General features: G+C 30.7%; 2 protein-coding genes across 2 annotated transcripts in view; both read right to left on the bottom strand.

Annotated features, from left to right (window-relative positions):
• The window catches only part of LOC145328420 (uncharacterized), a 383,707-nt gene that overhangs the window by 119,498 nt on the left and 246,759 nt on the right, over positions 1–17,450 (bottom strand). The gene's annotated exons all lie outside the window — the stretch shown is intronic.
• LOC145328417 (alpha-catulin-like) overlaps positions 1–17,450 on the bottom strand; it is an 87,619-nt gene that overhangs the window by 67,654 nt on the left and 2,515 nt on the right. The window contains exons 3-4 of the mRNA XM_080172058.1: positions 8,648–8,692; positions 4,630–4,706 (exon numbers count right to left, since the gene is read on the bottom strand). Of these exons, the coding sequence (XP_080028184.1) occupies positions 4,630–4,706; positions 8,648–8,692 (122 nt within the window). The remainder of the gene's footprint in view (positions 1–4,629; positions 4,707–8,647; positions 8,693–17,450) is intronic.

Here is a 17,450-nt window from a genome sequence, read left to right as displayed (position 1 = left end):
GTAGTTAAAATGATTGAAAAGTATCTTCTATCTAACTATGATCTTTCTGAAATGTTCATTGGTGGGAAATTAAATTTTCTAAGAATCTATTAGAGATAAACATCTGTATAGATTCTGTATACTATTGAGCATATGCTATATATTTTGTATTGTTCCTGTAGTAAGTAGGATGAAGCGCTGGAAAGTGTCATGTGTAACGACATACGTCTAAATCCATCTCTTTTTTAGTGGTTTCCTTTCCCACTTCTCCTCTCATCCCTCCTGTCAGACGTATTTTTATGACATCACACATGACACTTTCTAGTGCTTCAGTAGGATAATAAGTTATCTAGCTAAACTAATCAAGCTGAACTGTATTCACACTAATGCTTTCTAGAGCTACACTTAGTGATGTTATTAAGCTGAACTGAAGTCACACTAATGCTTTCTAGAGCTACACTTAGTGATGTTATTAAGCTGAACTGAAGTCACACTAATGCTTTCTAGAGCTACACTTAGTGATGTTATTAAGCTGAACTGAAGTCACACTAATGCTTTCTAGAGCTACACTTAGTGATGTTATTAAGCTGAACTGAAGTCACACTAATGCTTTCTAGAGCTACACTTAGTGATGTTATTAAGCTGAACTGAAGTCACACTAATGCTTTCTAGAGCTACACTTAGTGATGTTATTAAGCTGAACTGAAGTCACACTAATGCTTTCTAGAGCTACACTTAGTGATGTTATTAAGCTGAACTGAAGTCACACTAATGCTTTCTAGAGCTACACTTAGTAATGTCATTAAGCTGAACTGAAGTCACACTAATGCTTTCTAGAGCTACACTTAGTGATGTTATTAAGCTGAACTGAAGTCACACTAATGCTTTCTAGAGCTACACTTAGTGATGTTATTAAGCTGAACTGAAGTCACACTAATGCTTTCTAGAGCTACACTTAGTAATGTCATTAAGCTGAACTGAAGTCACACTAATGCTTTCTAGAGCTACACTTAGTGATGTTATTAAGCTGAACTGAAGTCACACTAATGCTTTCTAGAGCTACACTTAGTAATGTCATTAAGCTGAACTGAAGTCACACTAATGCTTTTTAGAGCTAAACTTAGTGATGTTATGAAGCTAAACTGTAGTCACACTAATGCCTTCTAGAGCTGTAAACTTTTAGTGTGGGCAGGTTTAGTAAATATAACTTCAGTGTCCACGTAAAACCCCTCTTTTCAGACTTCAGAAATTTAACATTTTAAATTAGCATCAGGTATATATCAAAGATTTTTGTTCTGATCATTACCTATTCTCTCATAAGTTATTGTTAAGTTTCTACATATTATTTCTACAAATAATGTTGAATTCTAAAGAGGGTCATTTTTTGCGTAATTCCGTAAAGTTGGGTGTAAGTTTCTGGTCAAATGCGCTTATTAGGTTAAACTCATCTTAATTATAACCAAACACATACTATGTATTACGCGAAAAAAATACCCTCTTAGTTGTTACTCTATATTTGTCAATGTTTGTTTGTCGGACCTTCTAATTTGTTAAGCTTCGCTTTTGTGGGTATTATCATCCTTACTTTAGTATTTTTAGCCGCTATTTATTTATTTTAATGATTACACCATTAAAATAAATATTTTTATTGTTTCAAATAATAAATTTGTCTTAGAAAGGTTAAAAATAAAATCTCTTGGTAATGTACTATGTAGATTTACAAAAATTATGCAAATATAGAGGGATACGGTATTGTGTAACAACTCTCATTTTTTGTCTACAGCCTTGCTTTTGCTTTTGGGAAAAAATATAGCGCAATCTAAAATAATTTTGCCTGTGTTTTAATGTATTAGGGAAACAACTTTATTAGTAATATATAAAATTACACAAAATTAGTCAAATGATTAACAAAGCACAGTTTCACAGAAAAGTATATCATGTTCGTATAGTAAAGTAGGGATTTCTTCAGGGATTTGAGATATTAGAAATATTATATTTTTAAGCAAATTTGATACAATGTCAGATGTCTTATCCATGTATTCCTAAGCTAAAGTAAACAGAGCAGACATTCATATAACAGTATGTAACACTAGAGAAAATATAAAACATATTAAATTTTTTGCGGTTTCTCTCAAATTTCCTAATGGCACTGTACCCCCAACCCTCCCAACCTTTAAAATAATTCAAAATTTAGGGTTGGTGTGTTTGTGTTTATATTAGGGTAGGTTAGGTAACATTGGGTACAGGGACGATTTACAGGTAAGGGCAACACATGTATAGGCCCCACAGAGTTAAGCATACAAAAATAAGATATAAACAAGAAAACAATGTATATGAAAAGACATTAATTCATAAATAGAAATAGGAAAAGGGATGAATAAATAAAAGAGCAAAGTGAAATACAGAAGGAGATAGGGTGAAAGAGAAGTAGATAACAAGAGATGGAGAGAACTAGATAGATAGATGGATAAAGAGGAACCAGCAATGCAGGTATCAAAGCAGAAATTCCTCTAGAGGTATTTCCAAAGTTTCTTGGACCATTTCCACTGGATACTACATACTACATGGTATATGTAATATGTAGTTCATGCAGGTTATCAGCCTGCACATTCCAGGTTTAAAGGTATACAAATAGATTAAGAGATTTGATAGATAGGTATAGATTGACAGATATGATAGATAGTGTGATAGATAGATTGACAGATAGATTTTTGATATATAGCTAAATAGTTTAATTTAAAAAATTATTAGACTGATTCATGGATCAATTGAGAGATGGTTTGATAGATGGATATATTAATTGATAATTTGATATATTGATCAATTGATTAATATATTTATTGATATATTATTTTTTTTTAGATATATTGATTTATAAATAGTTTAAGTGATTAATTGATCGATAAATGGATTGATTGATGGATATATTGATAGTTTGAAGGATAGATTGATAGATACACAAAAAGAATGATAGATAAATCGAAAATAGATTGATAAATAAATCTTCATATTACTGTATAGTTGTGATCAATAGTATACATTGTGCAATGAAGTTTATGTGCAATATTTTTAAACAGCATATATGGTATATATTTACAGTGGGGGTAATAAGTAAACTGTACTCTTCTCAATATTTCTAAGTCTAACCAGTAGACAGTCATTCAATAGAAAATTATAGAGGCAACTTTTAAAACATCTTATATATCATCTATATTACTGTATAGTTGTGATCAATAGTATACATTGTGCAATGAAGTTTATGTGCAATATTTTTAAACAGCATATATGGTATATATTTACAGTGGGGGTAATAAGTAAACTGTACTCTTCTCAATATTTCTAAGTCTAACCAGTAGACAGTCATTCAATAGAAAATTATAGAGGCAACTTTTAAAACATCTTATATATCATACATGTACAGTAGGAAAATCAGATTATTTTTTATAAAAACTGATTCCATTTTTAAATAAAAATTACTTTCCTTTCATGAACAGTAATACAAAACCCTTAAAAACAACTACTAATTATTTTCTGAAAATGAAACAAACTGTTTGGAGACCACTGATTTAGAGGTCTCTTGGGCCTTAAAAATGACTAAACATTTTTTCAAAAATTGAATCATTGAAAAAGTAAAACTCAACATATTTTCCTTACTATAAAATATGCATTGATAGATAGATTGATTGTGCAATACAAGGTTTAGTTACAAGTTAAATCTAGTTCATGGCGTGAATCAACCTCTGCAGAAAAAAAAGATTCCTGTATAAGTTAGGTACGATTTAACAAACGTAGAAAATCTATATTTGTTACCAGAATGTCTGTAAGTCCATTTCAATCATATTGATTTTAACTTTTTTGACAGCAAATTTTTATGTAGAATACTATATTCCTAGGACAACGAAATACAATGTTATAAGCGAATTATCTCTATAATCAAGTCCTAAAAATGTATGTATTCTTTAAACAATGTCCTGTTTTTGACCAGTTTTGCTACAAATTTACTTTTAATTTTACTTATATTCTGCTTATTCAGTTCTGACACCCACGGCTACAAGAGTTAATGTTCGTTTGTCAAAGCATTTCAGAGCTTTCCTTAATTGGATGTTTTCATCCTTGTTTTACTTTAAACATGGTTCTGTTGAAATTTATGTTGGATTGATTGCACACCCAAGTTCATATAGGCTAGAAAAGTTAGAGGCAGGCTATATTTTCCTTATGTATTGTAGTTTAATTCAAATACGCAACCATAAGATAGATAGATGGAGTTTAAAATCTTTAATATGATAGCTAGATAGATAGTTTAAATCAAAATAGATAAACAAAGAAAAATAAATAGATGGCTGTAAAAAAAAGATAGTTAGTACCACAGAAAGGCAAAAATTATATTTCTAAAAATTTAATCTTTGAAATGGCTATTTTACATTTCTAAAATAATTCGTATAACAAGTAGATGTAAAAAGTAAGCTGCCTTAGTTTTTAGAGAGAATTTTGCTTTTTATAATTAATTTAAATAATTAATTAATGCTTTTATTTTTCATTTTATTGTCCACAGAAAACTGTCTTTAGTGCGGTGCTATAAAAAAGAACTATTTTGAAATCAGCTGAAGTTTTGCTGATATCACTGCCATGAATCATGAAATTAAATCCTACCTGGCAGAAGTGGATTCCGGATGCCGGATACAACATCTTGTGGAGGTCAGCAGCAGTACAGTTGACCTGTCCAATACCTGGATATATATTATATATAGATAGCCTCTAGGGTCTTTGCCCCAAGAGGTTTGATCAAAACCAATATTTTGGTATTTTAGATTAAAAAAAACTTTTTTTTTGGGGGGGGGGGAGGTAGTCGACCCCACTATTTTAATTTTAGTTTTAAAAAGAAAAAAAAATTTAAAAACCTTCCCGGGACTTATGAGAAGCTACCCTGTAAAGGAGAACCCGATCGGTTCAGCGGTTATCGAGATCCTTCGCTACAAACAAACAGACAGACAAACAGACAAACAGACAGACATCGTTCTACTTTGTATTATAGATATATATTCCTACTAAATATCCCTATTAAAAATATTTGAGTATCTTGGAAGTATTATCAAGATATACACCTTTTTAACTTTTTCTTGTTTTTACCATTATTGCTTATTTAAAGGTAGATAACGGTACCACATTTAATTTCAATCTCTCTTAATTGTAATAATGAACCCTTTGCTTTAGAAAGGTAATTAATGTTAACCGATCTTTACAAATAATTTTTCAATACTGAATAATTTTTTTAATGTTATAAAATTGTTTTTAAAAAAACATCTGAGTTAGTAAAAAGTAACTTCACCCCCTCCCTATCTAAGATTATGTCATTATAATTATTGGGGGGGGGGGGGTCAATTAATGTATCAGCCAGTGTGATGTTCCTTCCTGTTATATCTATGGTCTTTAGGCCAAATTGTAAGTTCTAATCCCTGGATTAGAGAAAAGATTATAGGCAAAAGAATTAAAAGTCTCTGCGCATTAAAGCAAAATTCAAACTCCAAAAATTTGATCTTTACCTTTTGTCTCGGCCCCAAAACTTGATATTCCTCCAAAAGTATTTTTTTCTATGGTTATTTCTTTTAGGAGGGCCCTCAAAATAGTTATAAACCTTCCCAGTACCCCGAGGAAGATTCACTGTAAAGGGTTCAGTGTTTTGCAAGATCCTTCGCAGACAGACAAACATACAGCCATCCTGTTACTTTGATATAATGATAGGATAACGGAAAGGAAAATAGCGTAAAACTATCCAAAGAGTATGCAGGAAGACATTTCTGAGATAATTTGTTACAGACAAAAATGTTTCTTAATATTTTATAACTGTAACCTTAAAATCAAGTGTATAGTATCCTTAAAATCAAGTGTAGAGTATAAACTTGTAGACAGTATGAATCTTCTCAAGAAATGTCAGCATTTTGGAGAAAATCTGGTTGCTCAAAAAATATTTGAGACACACTGACAAACGACAAATATTTAGAGGAATTATGAAGTAGCTTTGCTAAAATAAATAACTTTAATTTTGTCAAAACTCTAAAGAATAAGAGAGAGAGAGAGAGAAAATTGAATCCAGCTTTTAAACTCAAAAAAAACTTCATATCTATTGTAAAAATGGAAAACAAGGATGAAGGCATTCATGAAAAGAATACTTGGATTTTGCTTTATTAAAACTGACAGACAAAGATTGTGAAAGCAAGGTGTTGAACGTTTGTTAGCTGGACAGAAAGACCTTAGTTATAGGGATGCCATGCTTAATAGAATCTTGAAACATGAATTCATGGGGGTAAAATCTAATTTTCTTTCCTTATTTCTAATCTATTATTTTTTACAAATTAAAGTTTGGGGGGAGGGGAGTTTACTCTCTAAGCACTTTAAGGGAAAGCCCCGAATTAATTTATATTCTTGATTACAAATATAACTTTTATGTTGAACATGTGCGATATGTACAATCTTACACAGAGTTATTAATAAAGTTTCAACATGCTATCAGGGATCGAGGGATGAAACATTGGAAATTAAACCCATACCCAAAGTTTTATTAGTTGGCTCAAAAACTTTGGGTACTTAATTTTAAAAGCTTTGCACCTAACTTGAAGAGTCCAAACTTTGAATTTAAGAAAGATAAAGTGTGTTTATCATCATTGGGGATGTGTATCATCTATTTCTCATCTATTTTGTTATCAATAAAGATCCCTGGGACTCTGAGCAGATGGTGTGTCTTAGCCGCATATTATTGCATTCGTTAAATGTAAAAGCATTAGGATGTCTCTGTGGATCTGTACCTAATGAACTGCTGAACCGATGTGATTCTTCTATAATGTAAAGCTTTTATATGTTTAGTGAAGTTTTGCGAAATGATACCTTCACACTTCTAAGAGAAATCGTCCCTTGTAAAAAATATACCAACCCCAATTTTTTCTTCTTTTTTTAAACTAAAATAAAAAGAGTTTCTTAGTTTTACATTATTCTTATAAAGCTTCTTATATAAAACAAGAAGAAATAAATACATAACTTAAATATTTTTTTACGAAAAAATTAACTCTTAAAAGACGAGACGCTTAAAGATTAAGCGTCAAGTAACATGTTTTCAGACTTTCCGTCTGTCTGTTGCGAAATATATATATAAATATTGATAACTATTCTACAAATTCAGCGTATAATATACATTATACATACTTCCATATTTATTGAAAATCTGCTTTCGACAAGAAAAAATATTTAGCACCAAAGCTACTCAAAAGTTGCAGGTCTTTCTATCGATCCATGGTGGGTCTATCTATAATTTTTTAAAACGTAACGAGCTGCTTCGCCCTAGCCTCTACAGGAAGGTGGAATAATTTAGGAACACCATCCCAATTGGTTTTTGAATCTTTCCCAAAAAGTGCAAACCATACAGAGCATCAATTTCCGAGATCTTAAGCTTCAATCAAATAGCCTTACTACTTTATATTACAGGATAACGATTTTGTTGACAAAATTTTGGCGGTTTCGCTAAAAGTGCAATATTCTATAATAAATTGAAAATGACATAGGAAGGGGATAGTTTTCCAAGCGTTATTTTTTTTACATTGGTAATTGTTAGGTACGGTTATATTATGCAAAGGGTAGCCCTGCAGGGTTAGAAATTTTGAGGGAAACCACAACATAGCTTCCTAAAAATTTTGCTTTGAGCCCAAATTTACCGCTAGAAACTTATACCGTGTATATTTATTCGTGTTATACGACGAAGCCCAATCTGTCCCACTTTTGATCAAGACGATTCCTATATGTCATATAAAGAGAAAAGAAAAAGGGAAGGGGGGGAAGACAATATTTTCAAAAGGAGAAAAGGGAATCGCCTTGCTCAAAAGTGGGACAGATTGGGCTTTGTCGTGTTATACCATATTATCTAACCAGTTTTTTAAAGGATCTTTTGTTGCCAATTTTGTTATTATCCTTGTTTAAAAAGACATGTTATAGGTTTGTGGTGTTGAAGTATGAAATATTTTCAATGCTAAGAACTGTTGAATAAATATATAAAAAATATTGAAATTTTAAAAAGCATTGCCAAATTTTTAGCAGAGATTTGCAGCCCCAACAGTAATTCAAATTTTCAAGCTGTCGAAATTTTAAAAAGATTTTTTTTTGAGCAATATAGGTATATTTTTTTTATTTTAATTGTCAGCAAAAAGTTAATACAAAGCTTTTACTAAGCAGCTGCGCTTCAATATCATACATCAGCAGCTTTCCATGGATAAAACTTTTTTCAGCCGTATCACCGTTTTTAAGGTGAAATGGGTTAAAAAGAAAAAAAAACTTTAGATGCGGGGAGGGATGAGACATTGAATGTTCATTAACATAGACCCCAAAGTTTTATAATAACGCTTTCTTATTCGTTGAATTAACAACTTTGGGGACTTTTATTGGACTTTAAATTGTTGGTTCTTTCAGTTAAGTGTCCAAACGACCCAACCACTAATTGTAATCTAATTGTAATTTTGTGAATGATCATCATTGGGGATATACACAAATCTATATTCTATTATCTTATCCTTTTATCTCGACCTACTTTAGATAGCGGAAAATGTAGGAAACCGTATTTCTAAGATGTAAAACATTGAACGGACAGATAAGGTATAAAAAGAGTAGCTACTCTATAAAAAATCTTTACCTGACGTGCGCACTCAATTTGTGAGCGTTGTCGGATTGGTTTTGCCTAGAATAAAATAAGCAATTAAAATATATGTATAGTTGTTGAATGTCTTATTTTCTGTTAGTCACCAAGTCTTTATATCTATCTGTCTGCCTGTCTTATAGTTTTTCAATCTATATGCTTTAGAATGTCTAACCGTTTTTATGTCTGTATGGTTTTATTATACGTCGTCCTGTATGTTTATCTGTATGTCTGTCTTGATGTAGTTCTGTAAGTTTGTCTGTATGTCTGACTGTATGCTGTCAGTATGTAAATCTGTATATCTTTTTCTAGCTATCGAGCTGTATGTCTTTCTCGATTTATACCTATCTATCTTAAAATATATCTACTATAAATCTATCTATCTCTCTAAAAATAAAAATCTAAGAAGAGAAAATATCTATCGGATTAAAGTTATCTGCTAAAAGAAAATTCTCTTTTAGAGTTTAGGGTAAAATTTCTCATGTTGCGATTAAACCCATCATGTACAACCATCCCCCATTGTTTTTTTAAAAAAATAGACCCTGAGGAGAGCTAAATCCCCCTACACTTTAAATACATTAAGAGAAGCATAATATATTCTACATATTAGCTGTAGTTTTGTTGTAGGATAAATTTTAATCATAAATTCGTTTATGTAAGTAATAGGATGTCTGTATGTGATTTGTATGTAATTTGGCGATACTACCTAGGTTCTATAAGTTTAAAGGGATCCAGGATACCTTTGTTTAATATATTTTGGGCAAAGTAGACAGATCCTTAGTGATCTATTCATGGTTACCCGGGCAGAACTGATTAGGATTTAGGTTGTTTATTGTTATAGTAATTTGAATTGTGTTTTATATTTTTTTTTGATTTTATGTTTAATTTTTATGCCCAAATAAATATGTTTATGTTTATGAAGCCCATGATCCCGGTAACTGCTGAATCAATATAGTTCTCCTTTACATTGAGTTGGTGGGTTAGAAGTGGGTCACTTGCTATTTAAGGGATTTTTGTAAGTTTTGTAAATCAATCAAGCTGGTTTTGCTAGACTTTTTGTTCAACTTATAATACAAAAGAGTGTATTATACTCCACTAAATACTAAATTTAACCTTCTAAATACATTTCTAATTTATTAATTAGGTATTTTAAGTTATTAATTTTAAACATTAGACTATAAAAGTTTTAAAGAATTTTAATCAATATAATAGATTTGAAATCTGCATAAAATTTTAAGGATTTTTTATAAAATTCGTTTTTTATATAATTCTTTATTTAAAGGCGCAAATACGATTTAAGTTAATAAATTTTGACCAATAGGATAGCTGGATTGGAAACTACCTACGCTCTAATTGGTTGAATGATGTACATCACTTAAGCTTCTCCAATCAGGGCGCAGATAGTTTTCAATCCACCAATCACAGATCTCAAAATTATTTAACTTAATTTGTATTTGCGCCTTTAAATAAAGAATTATATAAAAAACTAATTTTATAAAAAATCCTTAAAATTTTATGCAGATTTCAAATCTTTATTTGATTAAAAATCTTTCCAACTTTTATAGTCTATCAAACATGGATGATTAGTTTCAGTAGATGATAAACTTTTTGAAATCAGAATGTAAACAGATGGACATTTTCAGGGCTTGGCAGCTGCGTGTAAGCCTCGGTAAAAACGTCCAATTATAACTTAAAACCTCAGCTGGATGTCTAAACTAGTTCATAAAAAGCCCAATTTTTTCTTTTCAAGAACATTTTGTCACACTAGCTGGTTTGAATTTGAGGCTTATAATATTCGATTCGATATATTGTTCATGCTTTAAAAAGTATTTCAAATATTCTGTCAATGTTTGACCACCCCAATAATGTCTCTCTCCTTTGGGGACGAAACAGGAAAAGTAACAATTTTTGAGCAACTCCAAAATACTGTAAATTACAAAAGGACAAACAGATCAATAAAGCCAATTAATTTTAGAGTACCTTTGTTATTATGAAACAAGTTTACATTCAAATCTGTAAATTTTTTTTGTATTTTATTAGTTTTCCATAAAATAGAAAGATATTTCAAAAATGATTACTTTGGCTTGTGAGTAAACTATTTCAGTATCTGAGGTCGAGAAATGTCTGTTTTGTAAGCATTTTTGACAGAGTTATGGTTAAATACATGTAATATTATGATCATTCAAATATATAAAAAAAAGTAACAGACTTTATACTTATATTATGTAAACGTTTCAATACTTACATAATTTTACTTAAAAGCAATATTATTTATTGGAAGGAAGATATCATAAATTTCAGATATAAACAATAAACTTTGAAAATATCACACTTTACTATATAGTACTATATTATCATGGATATGTAGTTCTATTATGTTTGATCAAAGATTGTTGTATTTTATGGATATAGAATACGTAGATATATTCTTTTAAGTTCCATATTGTACCATATTAAAGCAACTGCCATGCCAAAATTATCGTTCTACTAATGTTTAAAAGTCTTAGAACACACACCTTTACGGAAAATACCAGGTATAATACGTGCAAAAAATGTCTCACTTTGTCGTTATTTTAGGTTGTTCATATAGACCTCTTTTATTGGTTAGTTTGTTCTTCCAGTGGAAGGGAAAAGGGATGGGGTAAAAAAGTATCGTTATTTCAGCCAGCTGGGAGTATTTAGGTGGATAGACAGATGGATGTATAGATGAATAGATAGGCTGATAGATAGATGATTAGAAAGATGGATTGATAAAAGAATAAATGGGTAAACAAATAGATTGCTAGATAGATATTGGTTAGATAGGAATCTTAATAAGTAGATAGATAAATATATAGATAGAAAGATAGATAAATGGATAGTACTACAAAGACATCATAAATTTAAAAGATAAATGTTTGTCCAAGGATACACTTTAATATTATATAAACATAACATAAATTTATATAGGGTGTAAATTTCAATATTTACATTATAAAAGTGGATAAAGAAAAAATAATATTTTATAATAGCACGACCATTCTGTTGTAAAAACTGTTCTTTTGTTTGGTAGGGATTTTGTACTTAAGAAAAAGGGAAGTAAAGAGCAGAAAATAGCCTAAAAACGCAACAAGGACCTCAATCAAAATTATCATAGCATTAAATCACCCCAGAAATCTACGTAAAGTTTCCCTTTTTAAGGTACAGAAAAATTCCTTACTTTCCTATATAATAGGAGTAAGAACCACTTGGAATATTGAATTAAAATTTCTAGTTAATTACTGTAATACGGTTTATTGGTCATCATTTTAATCTAAAAATTTCCCACATTTGTTGTTACTTGACTTTGTTTATATATAGTTCGTGAAGAAATCATAAAATTTTAGTTTATGAAACTACATTTCTTTAATTTCTTAAAATGAAAAGGTAATAAAAACAAGGAATATTGTGTTCATTGTGTATTGTGAGGATTTAATAAAAGTTTCTAAGCCAACAAATGTGGTAACCAGTTTAAGTTATTGTCCAATTTCCCCCCTCTCCCTAAGATAATATAGATAAAGTTACAGGATGTCTGTCTGTCTATGTGCTCTATGGGAACCTATACGGGTAGGGTATCAAACCATCCTCCCAAGAGTGATCGCCCCTTGAAAAAAGACCTCCCAATTTTCTTTCCAGAATAAAAATTGAAAATTTGAGGGTCGACTTCATCCTACCTCAATTGCCTCTAGAGTTCTCAAAGGGGGGGCGTAACCACTAGTATTATATAAAATGTAGTTGAAAGTCTTTATTCTTAACGATTATTTGAGATAGAAATACCTACGGACACATCCTAACTTTATGAAAGCGAAGATTATAAAAAATGAAGAAAATTCAATACTCTTGCTGTATGAATACACGTAGTTCTATGAAGAAAATTGAATAAGAAATACCACGAACAGCGGACTATTGTTCATAAATTCATTTTAGTAGTGAAGCTTTTCTATAATTCACGTTGTCCGCCGTAACGCTATTCGATTAACTCAGCTGCTATTAAAGCTAGATCTACAATTGTCTTGTCAACATTCCCATCATTATTACTTTTAAAGTTTATACAATGTTTACCTCGGTATGTAAATAAAGAAGCTAGTAAAAGTGGCAGACTCAAATTATGACGTCAAAAAAATTAACCAATGAGAGGCCACTATAAATTTTACCATTGGTCAATTACAGTGTATACTGGCCTCTCATTGGTCATTTTTTTTAAATCTGAGTCAGCCACATTTACTAGCTTCTAAATAAATATTTAGAGTTTTTGAAAAGTTTATTTTTCCAGAAGAGTTTATAAGCTTTACTGTACATGAGAACCATATCAGTTTAGCAGATAGATAGAGAGACATATTTTGACTTTTTTATAATGATATTGTTTTTAAAAGCGAAGTTTTCTATAATTAGGGTCGGTCCGTCCGTCCGTACGTACGTCCGTCCGTAACGGATAGCTTTTTGTTAATTTAGGCATGTTAGAATTGTCCTATCGATTTTAAATTTTGCATGGTGATTCATTTAATAGTTAGGTACGATTTAGAAAGCGTAGCAACTCTATAATCATCACCAAAATGACCGTACGTCCATTGTAAACATGTTGATTTTTTAAATTTTTTAACAACAAATATTTATATTATCTAATCATCCGATTGATCTGATTTTTGGTATATTGATTCCTGGGACAACAAAGTATAATGAAATAAGCGAAGCAACTCTATAATCAAGTCCTAAAAATGTAAGTATGTCCATAAACAATATCCTGAATCAAGCAGTTTTTTAACAAATTTACTTACAATTTTGCTTTGACTCTTATACATTTATATTATGATTATTCAGTTCTGACACTATACAAGTGATAATGTCCGTTTGTCCAACCGTTTCAGTGCTTCGCTTTTATGGATGTTGTCATCCTTGTTTCATGTTGGTTTCTTTCAGTCAAAATGGTATAATAACCTAAGATGTCAAAAATTGCATCTACTACTTTTTAAGATGCCCGACAGCAACATTAAGAAGTGGAAGAACTTAGCACAATTCTAAATCTGTGAAAATGAGTCTCTTATTCGTGGCAAATACATTGAATATCTCAATATTTTACTTTTTATACAAAAATTGTACATATACACTTAGTACTTCGTATTTAGCAGGGATATTAAGGGATAAGACAATGGAAATTTATGATTTACAAAATTACCCTTTTCTGTATATTTCAAGGACGTCCAAGGTGGGGGGGGGGGGTTAAAGTGTTGATTACCCCCCCCCATCTAAAATTTACCCCTACCTTGGGGGTGCTGTAGGCACCACCAACTATTAGGGAGGAAGTATTTACCCCCGCCACCCCAAAAAAAAAGTAAATAATCCCTACCAAAAAAAAATTTTGGCGCGCCTCGCGCCCATTTTTACTACTAAATATTGAATAGTATTTAATAATTAGGTAGGTACCTCTTTACATTATTAAATTACCCCCCAAAAAAATTTTACCTCGGGTGTAAATTTTGGTTAGAGGTAAAAAAAATTTACCCCTGGCAACAGATTTCAGGGGGGGGTAATTACCCCCCCCCCCCCATAGAAAATTTTACCCCGGGTAAAAATTTTTTGGGGGGGGGGTAAACAAAATTTTCGGTGCGCTTCGCGCGCCATTTTACCCCCCCAAAAACAAATTACTCCCTCCCTTACAAAAATTTTACCCCCCCCCCACAAATAAAAAAGCTTGGACGCCCCTGGTAGATTTAAATTTTTTTGAAAGTTCCCAACTTCTATTTCAGAATTTAACTAATCCTAATTCAATAAATGTACCAAAATTATGTTATCTACCGTAAAAAACGTGGTTATAAACCTTTGGTAACCAATTTAGTTTACATTACATTGTCCCCTCCCTCCCTGGTATTGAGACACACCAAAAAATATACTGAAGTGAAATAAATAGATAGAACAGTTCTTACTATGATATGTTTTTAGTATCAAACTAAACCTTCAGAGTCCAAACTTAATACAAATCTTTGAAAGGGGTAATATTGTTTATGATAATTGGGAGTATAGATTTATTGTCTTGTATTATAACTTAAGTTCCATGGATTTAATTACTAAATATGTACATGGTTATTATAATCGATATATTTTTGCTTGAATGTTGCACCAGAATTTCATGTACTCTAATAAAGTGACACTCGCAGCCGGCTAAAATAACGATATCCTTTATCCACCCCCTTTACCCAATCCTCTCCTCTCTTGAATGAACAAACTGACTGATAAATGAGGTCTATGTTAGCAATCTAAATAAACGACTAATTTTCCCCTGTCAATATATCAAATTACTAGCGGCTACGCCCCTAGAGGCCTCTAGTGGCACTTTAGATGTTTTTATTTGTTAAAGTCTCTACGTTACTTCTTTATTTTACGACAATTTTCTTTATGTTACGTTGAAGTCTCCCATATATTTTTTAAAATTTCGATATTTTTGTCATTTCTCTTGGGAGGGTGGTTGTACCCTCTTCTAAAATAGTTATAAACCTTCCCAGAATCCATGAGAATCTACCCTGTTAAGGAGAACCCGATCGGTTCAGCGGTTAGCGAGATCCTTCGGTACAGACACATAGACAAACAAACATCCTGTTATTTTTGTATAAGGATATAATTCTATGTATATCCATTGTTATTATTTTAATTCCTCTAATTTTCACTCGTTAGTTGAATCTTGCTATAATTAACATTAAAACCTAAAAATGACGTTGGAAATATATTTTTTGTGGTTATTCACAAGTCGTATATTTTTCTTCATTTTTTTATAACTATCCAAAAATCCGAAACCATTGAAGTAAAATTTTCATTTATTTTATTTAAGATCTATGTGAGGGGACGCGTATGTAAAATAAGTTCTAGGAATATTAATAATTACATTGTAACATCATATTTAAGGACATAACAAGCCTTTAATTGTGCTGTAATGCTATTAGAATTTTTTGTTGGACCACACTTTAAGATCAAAGGCATACCAGAATGTTCAATGTTTTGGGTGTGTCAATACATTGTTACCGAACCCAAGATTAAATTGGCAAATATGCAAAAAGGTTTGTCTGTCCGATTGTTTGTTATTTACGTTTTAGTAATTAAATATATTTTCTTGGATGCTATTAAAGTTAGATTATTAAATGCAGGATGTTTTATTTGGAAAGGCCATTAAATAACGACATAGAAATACTTCTATTTATTTATTTTGCTTTTTTGTTTTGTAAGATTTGCTAAAGTTGAATTGATTAATTTTGATGGAATCTTATGGACACTTTTGCTCCAATGTTTGTCTTTATCACATTTGTGTGAGTGTATGTAAACATAAAATCATCCCATCCACACTTTACTTTTCTCAATGTCATTTGTTGCGTAATTTTGATGGCTAATGACATACATTTAACACTAAAAGGAAAGTATGAAGAAAAGAGATCAGCTGAATTCTAGTTTCCGATTGTGTACATAGAACCCTTATCCTATCTTAATATTTACTACTAGCTTAAAAAGCTTCAAACTTTCAAAACATCAATTAATAATTTTAATGTATAATGTATAAATCGTTTATACATTATACCGCTTTTCCCTTTGACCCGAGTAGCTGAAAATAGGTTTTGCAATAGTTGGGTTATCTGCTGTACAACTTCAGAAATTAGGGAAGAAATGGGCAATCAATTTTCAGTTGATCAGAAAAGAGGAATTCACCAATTAAACATTAAATTAAACTGGTATCCAAAGTTTTGTTGACTCAAATACTTTGGGTATTGAATATTAATTGGTTTGTTTCAAACTAGCAGTGTCAAAACTTTACAGCCAATTATTTTTTAATTTAAGGAAGAGGTCATGTTGTGTTTCATCATTATAATTTTGGGGATGTACATTTATAGTCCATAGTCATATCCCTTGAGATCCTTGAATTTGCTCCATTTCTTTACAAACGTCTTTACCTTAATGCATTTGTTGTGGGATTTATAGATCGTGTAATTTAAACAAATCTTAAATATGTAAATTAGTAAATTTCATCTGTGTAAATGTAGCATAAAGGTACATAAATTCAAATAAACCAATTCTGATTACATATCTATCTATCTATCTATCTATCTATCTATCTATCTATCTATCTATCTATCTATCTATCTATGTATCTATCTATCTATCTATCTATCTATCTATCTATCTATCTATCTATCTATCTATCTATCTATCTATCTATCTATCTATCTATCTATCTATCTATCTATCTATCTATCTATCTATCTATCTATCTATCTATCTATCTATCTATCTATCTATCTATCTATCTATCTATCTATCTATCTATCTATCTATCTATCTATCTATCTATCTATCTATCTATCTATCTATCTATCTATCTATCTATCTATCTATCTATCTATCTATCTATCTATCTATCTATCTATCTATCTATCTATCTATCTATCTATCTATCTATCTATCTATCTATCTATCTATCTATCTATCTATCTATCTATCTATCTATCTATCTATCTATCTATCTATCTATCTATCTATCTATCTATCTATCTATCTATCTATCTATCTATCTATCTATCTATCTATCTATCTATCTATCTATCTATCTATCTATCTATCTATCTATCTATCTATCTATCTATCTATCTATCTATCTATCTATCTATCTATCTATCTATCTATCTATCTATCTATCTATCTATCTATCTATCTATCTATCTATCTATCTATCTATCTATCTATCTATCTATCTATCTATCTATCTATCTATCTATCTATCTATCTATCTATCTATCTATCTATCTAT

Source organism: Acartia tonsa, chromosome 9, assembly GCF_053477335.1.
Source record: "Acartia tonsa isolate MP-2025a chromosome 9, ASM5347733v1, whole genome shotgun sequence".
Taxonomy (NCBI): domain Eukaryota; kingdom Metazoa; phylum Arthropoda; class Copepoda; order Calanoida; family Acartiidae; genus Acartia; species Acartia tonsa.
Note: the sequence above shows the minus strand (reverse complement) of the source record. Positions and strands in the feature narration are given on the sequence as shown.